The sequence below is a fragment of the Oncorhynchus tshawytscha genome, linkage group LG28 (assembly GCF_018296145.1).
Source record: "Oncorhynchus tshawytscha isolate Ot180627B linkage group LG28, Otsh_v2.0, whole genome shotgun sequence".
Classification (NCBI taxonomy): domain Eukaryota; kingdom Metazoa; phylum Chordata; class Actinopteri; order Salmoniformes; family Salmonidae; genus Oncorhynchus; species Oncorhynchus tshawytscha.
In genome coordinates, this window is record NC_056456.1 from 43,487,925 (window position 1) to 43,511,481 (window position 23,557).

General features: G+C 41.8%; 1 protein-coding gene across 1 annotated transcript in view; it reads right to left on the reverse strand.

Annotated features, from left to right (window-relative positions):
- Positions 1 to 4,107, reverse strand: part of LOC112236247 (metallophosphoesterase 1-like) — a 45,012-nt gene extending 40,905 nt beyond the window's left edge. Inside the window, exons 1-4 of the mRNA XM_042307883.1 lie at positions 4,098 to 4,107; positions 3,959 to 3,984; positions 3,649 to 3,752; positions 8 to 88 (exon numbers count right to left, since the gene is read on the reverse strand). Coding sequence (XP_042163817.1) covers positions 8 to 88; positions 3,649 to 3,752; positions 3,959 to 3,984; positions 4,098 to 4,107 — 221 coding nt within the window. The remainder of the gene's footprint in view (positions 1 to 7; positions 89 to 3,648; positions 3,753 to 3,958; positions 3,985 to 4,097) is intronic.
- Between the last annotated feature and the right edge of the window lie 19,450 nt (positions 4,108 to 23,557).

Below are 23,557 nucleotides of genomic sequence, written 5' to 3' on the forward strand. Positions count from 1 at the left end.
GACTTACTTCACTCCTTTCTTGGTGACCATTCTGGTGGAGGTGGTATTGAAGGCCTTCTCAAAGCGCTGTAACTTGAACCAGTCCATTCTTCAGGAGGAGGAGATGGCCCCAAGCCAGTTAGAGGTTAGTCCATGCAGTCACGCCCAGACAAGCCATTTTGCATCATTATTCTGTGAGACTTTTCATTGGCTACTACAAGCTTCTTTTGAAGGTTAAACTGTCAATAACAGAGGCCACTATTCACTATTCCCCAGTATGCTTTGGCTATTCTGCAATCTGTAAATGATTATAGAAGGTAATACTGGATACAGTGTACTGTATGTACAGGAGACTGCAGTATACGGTATGTACAGGAGACTGCAGTATACGGTATGTACAGTATAGAGACTGCAGTATACAGTATGTACAGTATAGAGACTGCAGTATACGGTATGTACAGTATAGAGACTGCAGTATACGGTATGTACAGTATAGAGACTGCAGTATACGGTATGTAGAGTATAGAGACTGCAGTATACGGTATGTACAGTATAGAGACTGCAGTATACGGTATGTACAGTATAGAGACTGCAGTATACGGTATGTACAGTATAGAGACTGCAGTATACGGTATGTACAGTACAGAGACTGCAGTATTTTTATTTTTTATTTTACCTTTATTTAACCAGGTAGGCAAGTTGAGAACAAGTTCTCATTTACAATTGCGACCTGGCCAAGATAAAGCAAAGCAGTTCGACAGATACAACGACAGAGTTACACATGGAGTAAAACAAACATACAGTCAATAATACAGTATAGACAAGTCTATATACGATGTGAGAAGGGAGGTAAAGGCAAAAAGGCCATGGTGGCAAAGTAAATACAATATAGCAAGTAAAACACTGGAATGGTAGTTTTGCAATGGAAGAATGTGCAAAGTAGAAATAAAAATAATGGGGTGCAAAGGAGCAAAATAAATAAATAAATTAAATACAGTTGGGAAAGAGGTAGTTGTTTGGGCTAAATTATAGGTGGGCTATGTACAGGTGCAGTAATCTGAGCTGCTCTGACAGTTGGTACTTAAAGCTAGTGAGGGAGATAAGTGTTTCCAGTTTCAGAGATTTTTGTAGTTCGTTCCAGTCATTGGCAGCAGAGAACTGGAAGGAGAGGCGGCCAAAGAAAGAATTGGTTTTGGGGGTGACTAGAGAGATATACCTGCTGGAGCGTGGGCTACAGGTGGGAGATGCTATGGTGACCAGCGAGCCAAGATAAGGGGGGACTTTACCCAGCAGGGTCTTGTAGATGACATGGAGCCAGTGGGTTTGGCGACGAGTATGAAGCGAGGGCCAGCCAACGAGAGCGTACAGGTCACAATGGTGGGTAGTATATGGGGCTTTGGTGACAAAACGGATTGCACTATGATAGACTGCATCCAATTTGTTGAGTAGGGTATTGGAGGCTATTTTGTAAATGACATCGCCAAAGTCGAGGATTGGTAGGATGGTCAGTTTTACAAGGGTATGTTTGGCAGCATGAGTGAAGGATGCTTTGTTGTGAAATAGGAAGCCAATTCTTGATTTAACTTTGGATTGGAGATGTTTGATATGGGTCTGGAAGGAGAGTTTACAGTCTAACCAGACACCTAAGTATTTGTAGTTGTCCACATATTCTAAGTCAGAGCCGTCCAGAGTAGTGATGTTGGACAGGCGAGTAGGTGCAGGTAGCGATCGGTTGAAGAGCATGCATTTAGTTTTACTTGTATTTAAGAGCAATTGGAGACCACGGAAGGAGAGTTGTATGGCATTGAAGCTTGCCTGGAGGGTTGTTAACACAGTGTCCAAAGAAGGGCCAGAAGTATACAGAATGGTGTCGTCTGCGTAGAGGTGGATCAGAGACTCACCAGCAGCAAGAGCGACCTCATTGATGTATACAGAGAAGAGAGTCGGTCCAAGAATTGAACCCTGTGGCACCCCCATAGAGACTGCCAGAGGTCCGGACAGCAGACCCTCCGATTTGACACACTGAACTCTATCAGAGAAGTAGTTGGTGAACCAGGCGAGGCAATCATTTGAGAAACCAAGGCTGTCGAGTCTGCCGATGAGGATGTGGTGATTGACAGAGTCGAAAGCCTTGGCCAGATCAATGAATACGGCTGCACAGTAATGTTTCTTATCGATGGCGGTTAAGATATCGTTTAGGACCTTGAGCGTGGCTGAGGTGCACCCATGACCAGCTCTGAAACCAGATTGCATAGCAGAGAAGGTATGGTGAGATTCGAAATGGTCGGTAATCTGTTTGTTGACTTGGCTTTCAAGACCTTAGAAAGGCACGGTAGGATAGATATAGGTCTGTAGCAGTTTGGGTCAAGAGTGTCCCCCCCCTTTGAAGAGGGGGATGACCGCAGCTGCTTTCCAATCTTTGGGAATCTCAGACGACACGAAAGAGAGGTTGAACAGGCTAGTAATAGGGGTGGCAACAATTTCGGCAGATAATTTTAGAAAGAAAGGGTCCAGATTTTGCAGCTCTTTCAGAACATCAGCTGAACGGATTTGGGAGAAGGAGAAATGGGGAAGGCTTGGGCGAGTTGCTGTTTGGGGGTGCAGTGCTGTTGACTGGGGTAGGAGTAGCCAGGTGGAAAGCATGGCCAGCCGTAGAAAAATGCTTATTGAAATTCTTAATTATGGTGGATTTATCAGTGGTGACAGTGTTTCCTATCTTCAGTGCAGTGGGCAGCTGGGAGGAGGTGTTCTTATTCTCCATGGACTTTACAGTGTCCCAGAACTTTTTTGAGTTAGTGTTGCAGGAAGCAAATTTCTGCTTGAAAAAGCTAGCCTTGGCTTTTCTAACTGCCTGTGTATAATGGTTTCTAGCTTCCCTGAACAGCTGCATATCACGGGGGCTGTTCGATGCTAATGCAGAACGCCATAGGATGTTTTTGTGTTGGTTAAGGGCAGTCAGGTCTGGGGAGAACCAAGGGCTATATCTGTTCCTGGTTCTACATTTCTTGAATGGGGCATGTTTATTTAAGATGGTTAGGAAGGCATTTAAAAAAAAATATCCAGGCATCCTCTACTGACGGGATGAGATCAATATCCTTCCAGGATACCCCGGCCAGGTCGATTAGAAAGGCCTGCTCGCTGAAGTGTTTCAGGGAGCGTTTTACAGTGATGAGTGGAGGTCATTTGACCGCTGACCCATTACGGATGCAGGCAATGAGGCAGTGATCGCTGAGATCTTTGTTGAAGACAGCAGAGGTGTATTTAGAGGGCAAGTTGGTTAGGATGATATCTATGAGGGTGCCCGTGTTTAAGGCTTTGGGGAGGTACCTGGTAGGTACCTGGTAGTATACGGTATGTACAGTATATAGTCTGCAGTATACGGTATGTACAGTATAGAGTCTGCAGTATACGGTATGTAGAGTATACAGTCTGCAGTATACGGTATGTACAGTATAGAGACTGCTGTATACGGTATGTAGAGTATAGACTGCAGTGTACGGTATGTAGAGTATAGAGTCTGCAGTATACGGTATGTAGAGTATATAGTCTGCAGTATACGGTATGTACAGTATAGAGTTTGCAGTATACGGTATGTAGAGTATAGAGTCTGCAGTGTACGGTATGTACAGTATAGGGTCTACAGCTTCATGCTGATGGATATTAACCTACTCGTAGTGGAAGCCGATGTCATGGTTTCCAACCAGAACTACCAGCTCTGTGTCACTGGGATGTCTGAACATCTTCTGGAAACGACAAACATCATCCTCCCAGTTCTGTGGAGGGAATAAGACCAAGTGGACTATTATATAGGAAGAGGAATAAATACAGTCAGTCTATAGGACTATTATGTAGACCTGTAGGGACAGGGGGAATAAATACAGTCAGTCTATAGGACTATTACATAGACCTGTAGGGACAGGGGGAATAATTACAGTCAGTCTATAGGACTATTACATAGACCTGTTCAGTGTTTGCCTACTGTCGCTAGAATAACATCACATAGACCTGTAGGGATAGGGGAATAATTACAGTCGGTCTATAGGACTATTACATAGACCTGTTCAGTGTTTGCCTACTGTCGCTAGAATAACATCGACGCCGCATCAACAGGTTTGTACCTCTTTGCATAATTGCTAAGACTAAGTTGCAGGTTCGAATCTCAATATGGACAACTCCAAGAATTCGCTGCAGTGTACCCTGTATTAACGGGCTTTTATGGGCACATACCTTTGGAGAGCTCCACTTCCCCTCGTCGAACACATCTCCCAGAATAAAAACGACCTCGGGTCGGAGCAGTGCCAGCGCGGTCTGGAAAGCCCGTTCCATCTGCCATTCTCTGGGTGGCACAGAGACAGACCGACACACTGTCAGCTCAGTGCACCATGCATTACCCGCTCTGTTGTGATTGTTGACGACTCAACTCATCTTCTTGGAGACGGCGTGGATATTGGCTGATAAGGAGAGTCGGGGAGCGGAAGAACCACCGTACACGCATCTCATATACTCGCTCACAAAGTATATGCAAAACATACAATGATTTATTTTCACAATAAAATGCTTAGTTAGATCTATTTATCAGGATCAATTACCTTCGCAGTTTGTCGAACCAGTGCCCTCCGACAGCGCCGAGGAGGTGCGTGTCTGAAAGCACCATAGCGCGGAGAACCTCCGCATTTGGTTGCCCGTCTGCGCTCTTCTCAGCCGCCGGCGCACCATGGTCGATCCCTGGCCAACCACACTGTAATATCGCGGCGTAATAAATCAGATACTCACAGAATATGAAAACGCTGCAAACCGCTCCGAACAGGACAATAACGGCGCTGCATACGACGCTCAAGGCCGGCATCATATCTCTATTGTTATGGTTTTCAGATGGCCTGCAATAGAGGCGCACTGGTGGAGCGGCCGCGTTTCACCAGGCATCGTCTCTTTTTTTATTTTTTTCAAACCTAAATATCACATTGTCTTCGTGACGTTTTCATCGCATTGGTGAACAATTGTAGAGAAATAACTATGTTTTTGTATTTATTTTTTATTAAAAGATCTGAACGTCGACCGATAACCTTGTCTCCCTGAGCAAGCAGTCGGGTGGACTGTTGACAGCTGAGCGATCTGCAAGACGCTGTTTTGCAATAGGTCCCCATTCACGCTTTCGCAGTTGGATGGGGGTGGAGGAGCGGGGAGGGAGGGGGGTAGATGTAGTTGATTCTGTTGTCCTTGACCCATGGAATAGCCACGAGGCTCATTCAATAATAGAATTCCATGTGTAATTCTTGACAATGAGTCTCTAAAGAGGGTCTTTATTGATTGGAGATTTCTCTAGCGACTGACATAGGTGTTATTGAATACTTCCTGTTTAGCCAGACAGCAAAGCAGTGAATTATATAACTATGATTACAACAACATTCTTGTCACGTTGGGGTTAAAATCATATAATACAGCCTTCATTTACACTGTCATCACATAATAATGATTCCTAATTATAATGTGGCATCAGGACTGGGCTCTCAGATTAACTAGCTAGCCAATCTATGAAGAGCTCAGGAGCATAAGGAACCAGATTATCCTAACAATTTCTTGAGAGGACCAATGAACAGCTTTAAAGGCACAGTCACAGTTACCTGCTTCACCAATTTGATATTTCACTGAACAAATGAAAAGGCAAAATCATTGTTCATTCTTATATGACATTTGCTAACAGCAGTCAAACAGCCCAATGCAGAATGAGTTCAATAACGTGTCTTTGAGAGTGTTTCAGTGCTGTCACAGGGCATTCATATGGTATGTTTACACTGAATTGATTGGACAGTAGTATCTCTTGACATATTCTTCAATATTAACATTCAGAAATGTCCCAAAATATCAGGTCAGCCGGCAGGCACAACTGTTTCGTAATGACATCGTTGACTTGTAGATGGAACTGGTAAGAAATATAGGACTTGGTTCATTCCTTCATTAAGGAAGACAATATATGTTCAGGCATACGCCTCTAAGGCTTTTGATTGACAGGTCTAGAAGCTAATAGTGTTGTCATTCCTTCCTCTTATGTCACAATGGGATTCTGATTCCTTTGTAAGCACAGGTCACGATCCTCGACCAACCATATAAAGCAAACCCAAATACTGTTCTTACTACCTTCTTTCCAGATTGATATACAGTAGCAGCAGCTTCTCTTTTTTATTTATTTATTTCACCTTTATTTAACCAGGTAGGCTAGTTGAGAACAAGTTCTCATTTGCAACTGCTACCTGGCCAAGATAAAGCATAGCAGTGTGAACAGACAACACAGAGTTACACATGGAGTAAACAATTAACAAGTCAATAACACAGTAGAAAAAAAAGGGGAGTCTATATACATTGTGTGCAAAAGGCATGAGGAGGTAGGCAAATAATTACAATTTTGCAGATTAACACTGGAGTGATAAATGATCAGATGGTCATGTAAAGGTAGAGATATTGGTGTGCAAAAGGGCAGAAAAGTAAATAAATAAAAACAGTATTGGGATGAGGTAGGTAAAAATGGGTGGGCTATTTACCGATAGACTATGTACAGCTGCAGTGATCGGTTAGCTGCTCAGATAGCAGATGTTTGAAATTGGTGAGGAGATAAAAGTCTCCAACTTCAGCGATTTTGCAATTCGTTCCAGTCCCAGGCAGCAGAGAACTGGAACGAAAGGCGGCCAAATGAGGTGTTGGCTTTAGGGATGATCAGTGAGATACACCTGCTGGAGCGTGTGCTACGGATGGGTGTTGCCATCGTGACCAGTGAACTGAGACATGGCGGAGCTTTACCTAGCATGGACTTGTAGATGACCTGGAGCCAGTGGGTCTGGCGACGAATATGTAGCGAGGGCCAGCCGACTAGAGCATACAAGTCGCAGTGGTGGGTGGTATAAGGTGCTTTAGTGACAAAACGGATGGCACTGTGATAAACTGCATCCAGTTTGCTGAGTAGAGTGTTGGAAACAATTTTGTAGATGACATCGTCGAGGATCGGTAGGATAGTCAATTTTACTAGGTAAGTTTGGCGGCGTGAGTGAAGGAGGCTTTGTTGCGGAATAGAAAGCCGACTCTTGATTTGATTTTCGATTGGAGATGTTTGATATGAGTCTGGAAGGAGAGTTTACAGTCTAGCCAGACACCTAGGTACTTATAGATGTCCACATATTCAAGGTCGGAGGGTCGGGGCGTGCGGTGCAGGCAGCGAACGGTTGAAAAGCATGCATTTGGTTTTACTAGCATTTAAGAGCAGTTGGAGGCCACGGAAGGAGTGTTGTATGGCATTGAAGCTCGTTTGGAGGTTAGATAGCACAGTGTCCAAGGACGGGCCGGAAGTATATAGAATGGTGTCGTCTGCGTAGAGGTGGATCAGGGAATCGCCCGCAGCAAGAGCAACATCATTGATATATACAGAGAAAAGAGTCAGCCCGAGGATTGAACCCTGTGGCACCCCCATAGAGACTGCCAGAGGACCGGACAGCATGCCCTCCGATTTGACACACTGAACTCTGTCTGCAAAGTAATTGGTGAACCAGGCAAGGCAGTCATCCGTAAAACCGAGGCTACTGAGTCTGCCGATAAGAATAAATGACCTCCATCCAGCAGGCCACAAATGTGAAACAGACTCAGGAACAGACTCCATGAGGACCGCTACCTCCGCCTTTGTGCAAGGAGGAGCAGGAGGAGCACTGCCAGAGCCCTGCAAAATTTCCTCCAGAGGCCACAAATGTGCATGTGTCTGCTCAAACGGTCAGAAACAGACTCCATGAGGGTGGTATGAGGGCCCGACGTCCACAGGTGGGGGTTGTGCCTACAGCCCAACACCGTGCAGGACGTTTGGCATTTGCCAGAGAACACCAAGATTGGCAAATTCGCCACTGGCGCCCTGTGCTCTTCACAGATGAAAGCAGGTTCACACTGAGCACATGTGACAGTCTGGAGACGCCGTGGAGATTGTTCTGCTGCCTGCAACATCCTCCAGCATGACCGGTTTGACGGTGGGTCAGTCATGGTGTGGGGTGGCATTTCTTTGGGGGGCCGCACAGCCCTCCATGTGCTCGCCAGAGGCAGCCTGACTGCCATTAGGTACCGAGATGAGATTCTCAGACCCCTTGTGAGACCATATGCTGGTTTGGTTGGCCCTGGGTTCCTCTAATGCAAGACAATGCTAGACCTCATGTGGCTGGAGTGTGTCAGCAGTTCCTGCAAGAGAAAGGCATTGATGCTATGGACTGGCCCGCCCGTTCCCAGAACTGAATCATACAGGCACGTGGAGGCCACACACACTACTGAGCCTCATTTTGACTTGTTTTAAGGACATTACATCAAAGTTGGATCAGCCTGTAGTGTGGTTTTCCACTTTAATTTTGAGTGTGACTCCAAATCCAGACCTCCATGGGTTGATAAATTTGATTTCCATTGATAATTTTTGTGTGATTTTGTTGTCAGCACATTCAACTATGTAAAGAAAAAGTATTTAATAAGAATATTTCATTCATTCAGATCTAGGATGTGTTATTTTAGTGTTCCCTTTATTTTTTTTGAGCAGTGTATAAACACCAGTCTCAAGGTCAACAGTGAAGATGCGACTCTTGGATGCTGGCCTTCTAGGCAGAGTTCCTCTGTCCAGTGTCTGTGTTATTTTATTGGCCAGTCTGAGATATGGCTTTTTCTTTGCAACTCTGCCTTTGTTTTTCAAAAGTATCTGCAATCTGATCATAATATTTTAGCTGGTAACATAACGGGCTACAGTTATACCTGTAATCTGATTATAATATTTTAGCTGGTAACATAGCGTACAGTTATACCTGTAATCTGATTATAATATTTTAGCTGGTAACATAACAGGCTACAGTTATACCTGTAATCTGATTATAATATTTTAGCTGGTAACATTACAGTTATACCTGTAATCTGATTATAATATTTTAGCTGGTAACGTTACAGTTACCCGTTTTGTTTGTTTTGGTTCCCTTACATGTAATCCGTTACTCCCCAAACCAAAATTGTGACATTTTGTTAGTCCCTACAAGGTCAAAGGTTAGAATTAGTGTTAGAATTATGTTTAGGAGCTAGGGTTAGTTTTAGGGTTAAGGTTAGGTTTAGAGTTAGAGAAAATAGGATTTTGAAAGGGACTGAATTGTCACACGGTAGGTGTGTTTTGTGGTGTGTGGAGACGTACTCAGAAGTTTCTCGTCACCCAGTACTCTGTCCTGTCCTCAGTCACCCACCAGCCTGCTACTGAGATGATATGGTGAATTAGAGACAAGGGGCGGAATTCAGCAAAACACACCACCACTACACGCCTCCAGGCCGTCACAAGCACACCACAGCTGAGGAGAGGACAATAGTCACAATGTGAGAGAGAGGCTTATCAAAGAACAACAACTAAACACGTTACATAAGGAATGTTATTTTCTGTATTTCACCGATTACATATAATAGACAGCAGTGGAGGCTCCTCAGAGGAGGAAGGGGAGGACCATCCTCAGGGAATTTCAGAAAAAAATAAAAATAGTAAAGCAAAGTTATCCTTTTTAGATGAAACTAAATATATTTACATGCCACCAAGTAATTGATTAAAGCACACCGTTTTGTATTGAAGGTCTACAGTAGCCTCAACAGCTGTAGAGTAGCACCATGGTGTAGCTGGAGGACAGCTACATTCCAACCCTCCTCTGGGTACATTGACTGCAATATAAAACCTATGAGGCTCATGGATCTCACCCCCTTCCATAGACTTACACAGTAATTATGGTACCGAGAACATCTCATTCCTAAATTGTGGGCATTAATATTGAGTTGGTCCCAACATTGCTGCTATAACAGCCTCCATTCTTCTGGGAAGGCTTTCCCACTAGATGTTGGAACATTGCTGTTATAACAGCCTCCACTCTTCTGGGAAGGCTTTCCACTAGATGTTGGAACATTGCTGCTATAACAGCCTCCACTCTTCTGGGAAGACTTTCCACTAGATGTTGGAACATTGCTGCTATAACAGCCTCCACTCTTCTGGGAAGACTTTCCACTAGATGTTGGAACATTGCTGCTATAACAGCCTCCACTCTTCTGGGAAGGCTTTCCACTAGATGTTGGAACATTGCTGCTATAACAGCCTCCACTCTTCTGGGAAGGCTTTCCGCTAGCTGATGGAACATTGCTGCTATAACAGCCTCCACTCTTCCGGGAAGGCTTTCCACTAGATGTTGGAACATTGTTGCTGGGGACTTGCTTCCATTCAGCCACGAGCATTAGTGAGGTCGGGAACACTGATGTTGGGCGATTAGGCCTGGCTCGCAGTCTGCGTTCCAATTCATCCCAAAGGTGTTCGATGGGGTTGAGATCAGGACTCTGTGCAGGCCAGTCAAGTTCTTCCACACCGACCAACAAACCGTATCTGTATACGGGGTGCACGGGGCATCGTCATGCTGAAACAGGAAAGGGCCTTCCCCAAACTGTTGCCACAAAGTTAGAAGCACAGCATCATATAGACTGTCATTGTATGCTGTAGTCATTAAGATTTCCCTTCACTGGAACTAAGGGGCCCAAACCATGAAAACAGCCCCAGACCATTATTCCTCCGCCACCAAACTTTACAGTTAGCACTATGCATTCGGGCACTAGCGTTTTCCTGGCATCCGTCAAACCCAGATTAGTCCGTCTGACTGCCAAATGGTAAAGCGTGATTCATCACTCCGGAGTTCAGTGGCAGTGAGCTTTACACCACTCCGAGAATCCACTCACATAGGTACGTGGTTGCAAAGAGCATCAGTGTCTTAACAGCGCGATTTTCCAAGGCAGGATACTCTGAGCGCAGCCCTATCCAGAAATCTGTCAGTGGCTTCTGATTAAATTCAATTTTCACAGAACCGCTTGTTGCAATTTCGATATCAGTAAGTGGACTGGAGGCAGGGCATGAAAGGGATAACGAATCCAGTTGTTCGTGTCATCCGTTTCAGGAAAGTACCTGCGTAATTGAGCACCCAACTCACTCTGGTGCTTCGCTATATCACATTTGACATTGTCCGTAAGCTTGAGTTAATTTGCACACAAAAAAATCATACAATGATGGAAAGACCTGTGTGTCATCGTAGCCTCAATTTTGTCCCGCACATTGAATATAGTTGGAGAGTCCCTGTAATCCTAGATTCAGATCATTCAGGCGAGAAAAAACATCACCCAGACAGGCCAGTCGTGTGAGAAACTTGTCATCGTGCAGGCAGTCAGACAAGTGAAAATGGTCAGTAAAGAAAACTTTAAGCTTGTCTCTCAATTTAACATAAATGGTCAATACTTTCCCCCTTGATGACCAGCACACTTCTGTATGTTGTAAAAGTGTTACATGGTCGCTGTCCCTATCACTGCATAGTGCAGAAAATACACATGAGTTCAGGGGCCTTGCTTTAACAAAGTTAAACCATTTTCACTGTAGTGTCCAAAACATCTTTCAAGCTGTCAGGTATTCCCTTGGCAGCAAGAGCCTCTCGGTGGATGCTGCAGTGTACCCAAGAGCCTCTAGGTGGATGCTGCAGTGTACCCAAGAGCCTCTAGGTGGATGCTGCAGTGGACCCAAGAGCCTCTCGGTGGATGCTGCAGTGGACCCAAGAGCCTCTAGGTGGATGCTGCAGTGTACCCAAGAGCCTCTAGGTGGATGCTGCAGTGTACCCAAGAGCCTCTCGGTGGATGCTGCAGTGGACCCAAGAGCCTCTAGGTGGATGCTGCAGTGTACCCAAGAGCCTCTCGGTGGATGCTGCAGTGTACGTAAGAGCCTCTAGGTTGATTCTGCAGTGTACCCAAGAGCCTCTAGGTTGATTCTGCAGTGTACCCAAGAGCCTCTTGGTGGATGCTGCAGTGTACCCAAGAGCCTCTTGGTGGATGCTGCAGTGTACCCAAGAGCCTCTAGGTGGATGCTGCAGTGTACCCAAGTGGCATCGGGAGCAACTGCTGGCACACGCGTTACCACTCCATTAGGTCTCCCTGTCATGTCTTTTCCACCATCAGTACAGATACCAACACATCTTGACCACCAAAGTCCATTTGATGTCACAAAGCTGTCCAGTACTTTAAGAATATCCTCTCCTGTTGTCCTGGTTTCCAGTGGTTTGCGAAAGAGGATGTCTTCCTTAATTGACCCCACATAAACGTAAAGGACATACACCAGGAGCTGTGCCAGGCCCGCCACGTCTGTTGACTCATCCAGATGTTTCAAAACATCTCCTGCCGTGTCACTGATGCGTCGTGAAACAGTGTTGTTTGATGAAGACATTCTGTATAGTTTTTTGGGACTTTTCCCCCAGCATTGTCCCAGCCATATCTACGGCAGCAGGATAAATGAAGTCCTCCACAATAGTATGGGACTTGCCTGTCCTAGCCACTCGGTAGCTCACCATATAAGACTCTTCTATCCCCTTCTTATTAATGGTATCTGATGCTTTTATATGTCTTACTACTCAAAAGTTTTGTTTGCCAAAGTTTATTATGTTTATTTTGTTTAGAAGGAGTGTAAGGGCAAATTTACTTATTGACTTATTGCGCGCGTGCACTTCCTTGTTCTGCCCACTATGATTAATTTGCTCCCACAGAGCCCCATAAAACCTAGTTGTCAAACAGGCAAATGGTTCCATTCATTTTTCCCATATGGGATTTTAGAAACCCTTCACATAAGGGCTGTGTTTTGTGTAGGCTCACTCTGGCGTGACGTTTGACAAGGTGACTTTTATCATTTCAATTATTATTTTAAATAACATTTCATAAATTACTATACAATAACAAATAAACACAGGATATCGCAAATATTTTTTCTCTTAAGAGACATAAAATAACATTAAAGTAAATCAATAAAAGTTGTAAGAATACATTTTTCTTTGTTATTAATTTATAATTTATAATTTAATAAAATATTGGATTTCAAGTAAAAATGTATTGCATTGTGACAGATTTAAATACTTGTTTTTGTAAAATTTACCCAGAGAGAATTAATAAATTAACGACTGATTTCAGTAGCTTTGTTTTCATTTGAATAATATCATATTACATCTTTCATTGTAAATACATGGGTCTTTATGAAATAAAACATTTAACTACTTACCTCACTCCAAAATAACACATTTCTATAATTCATTATCACAGAAAAGGCATATGTTCACATTATTTATCTTTTATTTAACTAGGCAAGTCAGTTAAGAACAAATTCTTATTTAAAATGACGGTCTGGGAACAGTGGGTTAACAGCCTTGTTCAGGGGCAGAATGACAGATGTTTACCTTGTCAGCTCTAACAACCTTCTGCTTACTGGCCCAATGCTCTAACCAGTAAGTTGAAGTTAAAGTTAATTTATTTTACCTTATTTGATATACAAAATTTAAGAGGGAGAAACCAAGCTTTTTTCCAAGCGATTTCAGTATTATATGTGTTCCAGAAGAACTTTCCTCTAGGAGGGATATTGTTCTTGGAGTGACATGAGTTCCCTTAAGAATGTATGATTACATGTGTTATCCAGCAGGGGGCAACCTTCTAACATAAATTGTGCATCTATCGTGACGTGTTCTCCAAAACACTAATGAGATGCCATTAATTGAGTAATTTATGAAGGCATTGCTTTGCATATAGAATTAAATTATTTATAATTTATTTGGTAAGTTCTATATTTCTAAGACCTTCCTATGAGAGAGAGTATATTCCCTTTATTAAATAAATCAAAGCACAAATATAATTTTTATTTTACCTTTATTTAACCAGGCAAGTCAGTTAAGAACAAATTCTTATTTTCAATGACGGCCTGGGAACAGTGGGTTAACTGCCTGTTCAGGGGCAGAACGACAGATTTGTACCTTGTCAGCTCGGGGGTTTGAACTCACAACCTTCCGCTTACTAGTCCAACGCTCTAACCACTAGGCTACCCTGCCGCCCCAATAATATTTATTTTTATTTTATATTGTATTTATTTCAAACCCCTTGGGGATAAATAAGAAATACTTTTTTTTAACAACATTATCTTTGTGGTTCCACATAAGTATTTTGTGTCAGAGGAGAAGTTGTGGACTTTTTTTTGGAGTTGTAGAGTTTCTAGTCTAAAAAAGGCATGTTTGTGAAATCTAGACAATTTGATGGGTAATTTTGCTTAAGAAAAGTTACTTTGGAAAAAAAAAATATGACAAGGAATGAAGTATCGTTATGGATTCAGCATACATATTTTTATCCAGTTTATTTGAAAGGTATTGTTGATATCAATGAAATCTAGTACTTCAAGCCCACCATCAGCTCTTAGGTTTGATTTGACAGACTTCTGAAGTTTGTGATGTTTATTTCCCCATATAAAGTCTAGAAAAGGGTTGTTGATATCCTTGCTGGTTTGATCAGTAACAGATAGGGATAAAGTAGGGTAGACAAAAACGTGACAGACCCTCAGCTTTAGACAGTAAAGCCCTTCCAATAATAGATAGTTCACGTTAGAGCCATGTATGAAAGAGGGATTTAGTTTTCTTTCATCTCTGAGAGAAATTGAGATGTTGACGGACAATATGGCTTTTCGCCATGTGCAGCCCACAATATTTCACATTATCTTTCCCTGGAATATTCTCAACAGATTGGTCATTTGAGTTATGTAATGGAATATTCTCAACAGATTGGTCATTTGAGTTACGTATGGACAATATTTCTCAATTAAGTTCCAGACCAGAAGAGAAGAGAATGATTAGATTATATTAAGTTCAATAGCAACTTGAGCCTTATCTTTTAGAAACAAAGCTGCTAATTGAGATATATTTTGACCTTTTTAACAAAACAAAAAAAGTGTACAACAATGTACAAGAAACTTGTGTATTAAATGCTTTACGAAAGTAGAGGAATAAAATAATGCAACTAAACAGCTGATGGTAAAATTATAGCCTTCTGAGTCAATTGAATCAGCGTAATCAATTAAGTCTAAAATGAACCCAATGTCACAGCTGATGTGGCGACCTTTCATGAAACCAGCTTGGGTTTCATTAACAAGGTAACTTTAGCATATGCTAAAGTTATCAATTTATAATCTGTACTTAATATAATCAGCCTCCAATTATCTATGAAAAGGGGATCTTTATCAGGTGTTGGTATTAAGGAAATAACCCCATGCTCCATGGTCGTAATCATCTCACCGTTAGCTAGGCATTCTTGGTTCATGTTGAATACTGGTCCCTCTAAATGTTCCCCAAAATGTAAAATAAAATTCCATAGAAAGATCATCGATAGATTTTAAGAGCATCTCTAATCTCTACGATAGAATAGAAACACCATCTGTTCCCAGGTGCTTTGTCCTTCCTCATAGATTTTAAGAGCATCTCTAATCTCTACTATAGAATAGAATGTTAATGTTACTTACCCTACATTATTCATCTCATATGCATACGTAGATACTGTACTCTATATCACCGACTGCATCCTTATGTAATACATGTATCACTAGCCACTTTAACAATGCCACTTGGTTTACATACTCATCTCATATGTATATACTGTACTCGATACCATCTACTGTATCTTGCCTATGCTGCTCTGTACCATCACTCATTCATATATCTTTATGTACATATTCTTTATCCCCTTACACTGTGTATAAGACAGTAGTTTTTTGGAATTGTTAGTTAGATTACTTGGTCGTTATTACTGCATTGTCGGAACTAGAAGCACAAGCATTTCGCTACACTCGCATTAACATCTGCTAACCATGTGTATGTGACAAATAAAATTTGATTTGATTTGATTAGAAACACCATCTGTTCCCAGATGCTTTGTCCTTCCTCATAGATTTTAATAGCGTCTCTAATCTCTACTATAGAACACTCATCTTCACATATGGACTTGCACTAATTGGATCAATACCATGGGTAAGTTTCATAAAATGTCCACATTCAATCCAATTAAAATGAGGTTCATACAGATTTTCATAAAAATAATACACACAGTTTACACAAGGTATTGTCAATATTTATTAAGGCAGAAAGAGATGTTCTCTTACAGTTCCTTTTTTGCAAGAGCAGAAAAATATCTTGTGTTTTTCTTACCCTCGTCGACCCATCTCGCTCCAGATGTATTAAAGGACCCTTTAGCTAAATCACAATGTACATTTGATCTACACTGAAACAAAAATATAAACGCAACATGTAAAGTGTTGGTCCCATGTTTCAGGAGCTGAAATAAAACATCCCAGAAATGTTCCATTCGCACAAAAAAGCTTATCTCAAATGTTGTGCGCAAATTTGTTTCCATCCCTGTTAGTGAGCATTTCTCCTTGGTCAAGATAATCCATCCACCTGACACGTGTGGCATATCAAGAAGCTGATTAAACAGCATGATCATTACACAGGTGCACCTTGTGCTGGGGACAATAAAAGGCCACTCTAAAATGTGCCGTTTTGTCACACAGCACAATGCCACAGATGTGTCAAGTTTTGAGGGAGAGTGCAATTGGCATGCTGACTGCAGGAATGTCCACTAGAGTTGTTGAAAGACAATTTAATGTACATTTTTCTACCGTAAGCTGCCTCCAACTTTGTTTTAGAGAATTTAGAGGTACGTCCAACCTGCCTCACAACTGCAGACCACGTGTAACCACGCCAACCCAGAACAACAGCATGTTCCAATTCCCACCAATATCCATCTACTTCACACAGCCCTTGAAGAGGAGTGGGACAACATTCCACAGGCCACAATCAACAGCCTGATCAACTCTATGGGAAGAAGATGTGTCACGCTGCATGAGACAAATGGTGGTCACACCAGATACTGACTGGTTTTCTGATCCACACCCTTACTTTCTTTTTTAAGGTATCTGAACAACAGATGCATATCTGCATTCCCAGTCATGTGAAATCCATAGATTAGGACCTAATGAATTTATTTCAATTGACTGATTTCCTCATATGAACTGTAACTCAGAAAAATATTTGAAATTGTTGCATGTTGCGTTTATATTTTTGTTCAGTATAGTTTTATTTGAGATGTATTCAAATCTGTTTCTTCCTGTGCTGAAAATGTTTTCTAAAAGAGCATTACAATTGTTCATAAAGCTCATCTTCTTTCAAACGCTTGTGTTTCTTTCTATCCCTACTGCGTGTAATGGCAGTAAATCTTACTTTTGAAATTGTAAATATTTCCAAGTTACTTCCATCTTTCGATTCGAAATCGTTTGAATTAAACAAGTCCCCGATTAAGTTCTTTGCGCTCTTGTTTAAAAACTTTATAATTTAGGAGCGAATTATTACGTTTCCAGTCTCTTGTTTAAAAACTTTATAATTTAGGAGCGAATTATTGAATTATTACGTTTCCAGTCTCTTGTTTAAAAACTTTATAATTTAGGAGCGAATTATTACGTTTCCAGTCTCTTGTTTAAAAACTTTATAATTTAGGAGCGAATTATTACGTTTCCAGTCTCTTGTTTAAAAACTTTATAATTTAGGAGCGAATTATTGAATTATTACGTTTCCAGTCTCTTGTTTAAAAACTTTATAATTTAGGAGCGAATTATTACTTTTCCAGTCTCTTCGAACGTCACTGGATTTTTCAGAACATTCTGACTTCAGTGAAAGGAGCATCTTTAGGATTTACTTCTTGTTCATTCTGTAAAAGTGTGTCACGCCCTGACCATAGTAAGCTTTTTTTATTCTCTGTGTCGGTTGGGGCGTGATGGTGACTTGGGTGGGTCATCTAGGTGAAATGTATTTCTATGGTGGCCTGATATGGTTCCCAATCAGAGGGAGCAGTTTATCGTTGTCTCTGATTGGGGATCATATTTAGGTAGCCATTTCCCTCATTGTTATTTGTGGGATCTTGTCTACATTTAGTTGCCCGAGTGCACAACAGTAGCGGCACGTTTCCTTTGTGCTTGTTTGTTTGTTTCGTTTTGCTGAGTTTTGATTTATTACAAATATGTGGAATTCTACTCACGCCGCGCCTTGGTCCCGATCCTTACGACGATTCATTCTGGATCTGACCGTCATTCACCTAATAAACTAGATGCATTAAATTCGTATGAAAGAAACATGTATTGACCACAGTCAGTTTATATTAAAGAAACAACATGTATCGACCACAGTCAGTTTATATTAAAGAAACAACATGTATCGACCACAGTCAGTTTATATTAAAGAAACAACATGTATCGACCACAGTCAGTTTATATTAAAGAAACAACATGTATCGACCACAGTCAGTTTATATTAAAGAGAGACAACATGTATCGACCACCGTAATCAATATGGGAAAGACTAGAGTCTGAACAACTAGTACTGTTGATCTTTATGTCAAAAACACAGAATATATTTTAATAATGGACATACCTCTCCCTCATCTTCATAACAACTTTGTCAATAGGACTTGACCTTGATAACTGACTATCCAATGTTACTCCCAGGAGTTCAGCTTCTTCAACTTGGTCAATGGACCCATTATGCACAACTTCCGTTGAGGTTTAGGTCTAAGAGAACTCTTTAAACCAAATACAATTATTTTGGTTTTTAGATCTATTTAAGACCAGTTTATTGTTAATTCCCTATTCTGACACTGGCTGTAACTCCTTGCTAAGAGTCTCAGTGAGCTCTCCGGCTGTCGGTGCTGAGTGTTTAATCAGCAGCGTACGTAGTCATTTTAGCTTCTTATAAGACAAGTGGCAAATCATTTGTAAAAACAGAGAAGAGTAATGGCCCAAAAACAAACTGCCCTGAGTGACACCGTACTGTACATATCTGATGTTAGAGAAGCTTCTATTGAAGAACACTCCCTGGGTTCTATTAGATAAATAACTAACAATGTGTGATCAATAACATCAAAGACTGCAATTCTATCAGTACAGCTCCATCTATTATCTTATTTTAACCAATCGTCTGTCATCTGAGTCAGTGCAGTTTAAGCTAACGCAATAGAAGTGATCACTGCGAGGTTTTCATGGGTAATAAAATATCTAGATAATAATCAAATAAAATCAAATTCAAATAAAATGTATTTATAAAGCCCTTCGTACATCAGCTGATATCTCAAAGTGCTGTACAGAAACCCAGCCTAAAACCCCTAACAGCAAGCAATGCAGGTGTAGAAGCACGGTGGCTAGGAAAAAAACTCCCTAGAAAGGCAGGAACCTAGGAAGAAACCTAGAGAGGAACCAGGCTATGAGGGGTGGCTAGGAAAACTCCCTAGAAAGGCAGGAACCTAGGAAGAAACCTAGAGAGGAACCAGCTATGAGAGGTGGCCAGTCCTCTTCTGGCTGTGCCGGGTGGAGATTATAACAGAACATGGCCAAGATGTTCAAATGTTCATAGATGACCAACAGGGGATTATAACAGTACATTGCCAAGATGTTCAAATGTTCATAGATGACCAACAGGGATTATAACAGTACATTGCCAAGATGTTCAAATGTTCATAGATGACCAACAGGAGATTAGAACAGGAGATCTCTACTGATAGAGATACTCTGTATACTAAAAGATGGTATATAGCTGATATTACAACGCTGTTATCGCCTACAACTCTCATGGCTCTAGAGAAATGGGAGCCTTAACTCATCAACGACTTGGCGTGAGTCCAAAAATAGAACCCTATTCCGTATATAGTACACTACTGCTAGTGTAGTACTAGCTGTCACTATTAATGACATAAAAACAAACATGCATTGGGTACATTTGCGTCCAGGTCGCTAACGAGCATTACAGGAACACTACAGGAGCACTACAGGAACACTACAGGAACACTACAGGAGCACTACAGGAACATTACAGGAACACTACAGGAACACTACAGGAACACTACAGGAGCACTACAGGAACACTACAGGAACACTACAGGAACACTACAGGAACATTACAGGAACACTACAGTGTACGATTCACTCAGTGGTCAATAGTGTTATTACTGTGGGCTGTACTGTCCTCCATCTCCTACTGTTGGTCCATCTCCTGATGTATAGGAACAGCCATGAACACGTGTCTGTTCTTACTGTCACCCACTTTACTGATAGCAGCTTTATGGAGGAAAGTTTGACTGACGATAACTGTGACTATAACTGTCCTACCTAGCTACCTTGAGAGGTCACTCTGGGTAAGACTTAAATGTAAAGATGTATACATTCAAATTGGTATGGTATAATAATTTCACAAACAGTTCTTGACCATTCTCAGGTATTTGCTAGAATACATATGAAGTCATAATTTAAAATACATTTTTTAATACAAAATAACAGTCCGTGAATATAGGCGACCAACTGTCATGAGCATTTCAAATACCAGTATGTACCATGTTGGATTTGACCACTCCGTTCTCCACCGTTTGCGGGTCTCCATCTCTCTACCATTTTGACACAGATTGGTAAAATTGGTTGTAAAACAAGTTCAGGTATGTTGTCAAGGTTAGAAACTGTTAAGGTGAAGTAGTATTATAGGGTGTTGGTCGGAGGGGTGAAGTGCTCTTATCCTCAGGCATCTCAGATCATTATTACTGTTTTAAAAGCTTTACCGTTATTGCCCTGTGCATTACCCTGTGTGAGTACTTCCTACGTTGACCAAGAAGCTTAAATAATGTATGTCTTTATGTGTTCACCCAATGGCCATATATTGGCCCATACAGCTGCCCAGTCCCATACAGCTGCCCAGTCCCATTCAGCTGCCCAGTCCCATTCAGATGCCCAGTCCCATACAGCTGCCCAGTCCCATACAGCTGCCCAGTCCCATTCAGATGCCCAGTCCCATTCAGATGCCCAGTCCCATTCAGATGCCCAGTCCCATTCAGATGCCCAGTCCCATACAGATGCCCAGTCCCATACAGCTGCCCAGTCCCATACAGCTGCCCAGTCCCATACAGCTGCCCAGTCCCATACAGCTGCCCAGTCCCATACAGATGCCCAGTCCCATACAGCTACCCAGTCCCATACAGATGCCCAGTCCCATACAGCTACCCAGTCCCATACAGCTGCCCAGTCCCAGATGATGCCCAGTCCCACAGCTGCCCAGTCCCATTCAGCTGCCCAGTCCCATTCAGCTGCCCAGTCCCATTCAGCTGCCCAGTCCCACAGCTGCCCAGTCCCATACAGCTGCTCAGTCCCATACAGCTGCCCAGTCCCATTACAGATGCCGGGTCTTAACTTGATCACCCTTTTGTTGCGGGGTGCAGCTGTATACTTATTTTATTTTTTCCACCATAATTTGCAAATAAATTCATTAAAAATCCTACAAAGTGATTTTCTGATTTGTTTTTCTAAATTTGTCTGTCATAGTTGAAGTGTACCTATGATGAAAATTACAGGCCTCTCTCATCTTTTTTAAGTGGGAGAACTTGCACAATTGGTGGCTGACTAAATACTTTTTTGCCCCACTGTATATATATTCTCATATGTGTGTTCTGTTGTAGCCTACAAGGATTTATTTGATAAATGATATTCCAATATGGTTATATTTGTTGTACTGCTACGCTATGTGTTCCGGGACTTCCCGATTTACAAATGAAGTACTGCCCGTGTTGGCGAGGGGTTCGATTCTGGCCCGCGTCCTTCTGGCTCAAATAACTCAATCCCCTTCCCCCCAATTGATTTGATTTAATTAGACATTTCAAATATGGACAGTTCAGGGTTATTTTTACCCCTGATCTTGATATGAAATGACACTTTTGGGTACGATAAATAGGAAAACCAATAAAATAATAACAGGCTACACCAACATTAGTTTCCATTCATACAAAGTGTTGGGTAAATTGCCACAGTAGATTGGCAGTGGTAAACTATAAAATACTTTATTTTTATTGTACAGAATGCTTGTCAAATAGATAAATAACCTTTAGTCTGTTCTACAAGGCCTAAGATGTTCCGATTAGAGTACCAACCAGAGGGCGAACATATCTTAAAATACTTTGGTTGCAAGCATGATTAATAGCTGATTTATGCTTGATTCGGCAGTGCTGTCTGGAGGCTCCATATACAGGGTGGGACATCATGCTGTCTGGAGGCTCCATATACAGGGTGGGACATCATGCTGTCTGTCTAACCATGTGGAATTAACCTTGTCACCACGTGAATTAACCCTGTCACCACGTGAATTAACCCTGTAACCACGTGGAATTAACCCTGTAACCATGTGGAATTAACCCTGTAACCACGTGGAATTAACCCTGTAACCATGTGGAATTAACCCTGTAACCACGTGGAATTAACCCTGTAACCACACAGAAATAACCCTGTAACCACGTGGAATTAACCCTGTAACCATGTGGAATTAACCCTGTAACCACGTGGAATTAACCCTGTAACCACGTGGAATTAACCCTGTAACCACACAGAAATAACCCTGTAACCACGTGGAATTAACCCTGTAACCACGTGGAATTAACCCTGTAACCACGTGGAAATAACCCTGTAACCACTTGGAATTAACCCTGTAACCACACAGAAATAACCCTGTAACCACGTGGAAATAACCCTGTAACCACGTGGAATTAACCCTGTAACCACACAGAAATAACCCTGTAACCATGTGGAAATAACCCTGTAACCATGTGGAAATAACCCTGTAAAGTGGCTTTAACCGCTGGCCCACTAAGGGCACTGAGGAACCCAATGGTTAAGGGGAGGCGTGTCTGTATGGTTAAGGGGAGGCGTGTCTGTATGGTTAAGGGAGGCGTGTCTATATGGTTAAGGGGAGGCGTGTCTGTATGGTTAAGGGAGCTCATGTCTGTATGGTTAAGGGGAGGCGTGTCTGTATGGGCCAACCCAGCAGAGTCCTGTCATGGTACTGACAGATACTAATGTTGCTTACAGTGTGTTGTTGACCCTAGCCCCCGCGGGGGGTAATAGGAGAGTTGCTTCCTGAAAACACTTTGAGATTACGTAAACAAAACACACCAACGCATATCCTGGGTGGTAACAGTATTCAACAGGAACAATGAATGGACGTTGATTTATAGGTAGTTTAATGCTATGATACTAAAGTACATCTACTAAACAACAAGAAACTGTGCATCCTCAGTCAGTCCATTTTTATATTCTTCGATTTCCAGGTTAAGAACAGCTGTAATATGTCTCCAATGTGTGTCTTCAGTCAAACAAAATGTGTCGTGTTGTGTGATAAAAACGAGTCTCAAAATCAGATTTTTTTATTTTTTATTACAGTATATTGATCCTATCAGACTTTTTCAATGTTTAAAAAACATTGACATGATGGTTGACGTTTCAGTTGTTCTGTTACCACTGAGATACAGATGTGTTTTCAGCCTCCGAACACAGAGGAGGACCACCCAAGAACCCACTTAAACAGGCAGTAGTAGGCTACGCACACACACACACACACACACACACACACACACACACACACACACACACACACACACACACACACACACACACACACACACACCATCAGGAGTAGGCTACAGAGCCACTTTAATAGACAAAGTGCATCCTCGTGGATATTGAACAACGAATGGTGTGGATTTCACACTGAATCACTGTCTACAGGAATGTGATGGGGTGATTGCAATCCCTTTGGAAATTACTCTCATGTTGTCTATATTATGTTGTTTATATTATGTTGTTTATATTATGTTGTTTATATTATGTTGTTTATAT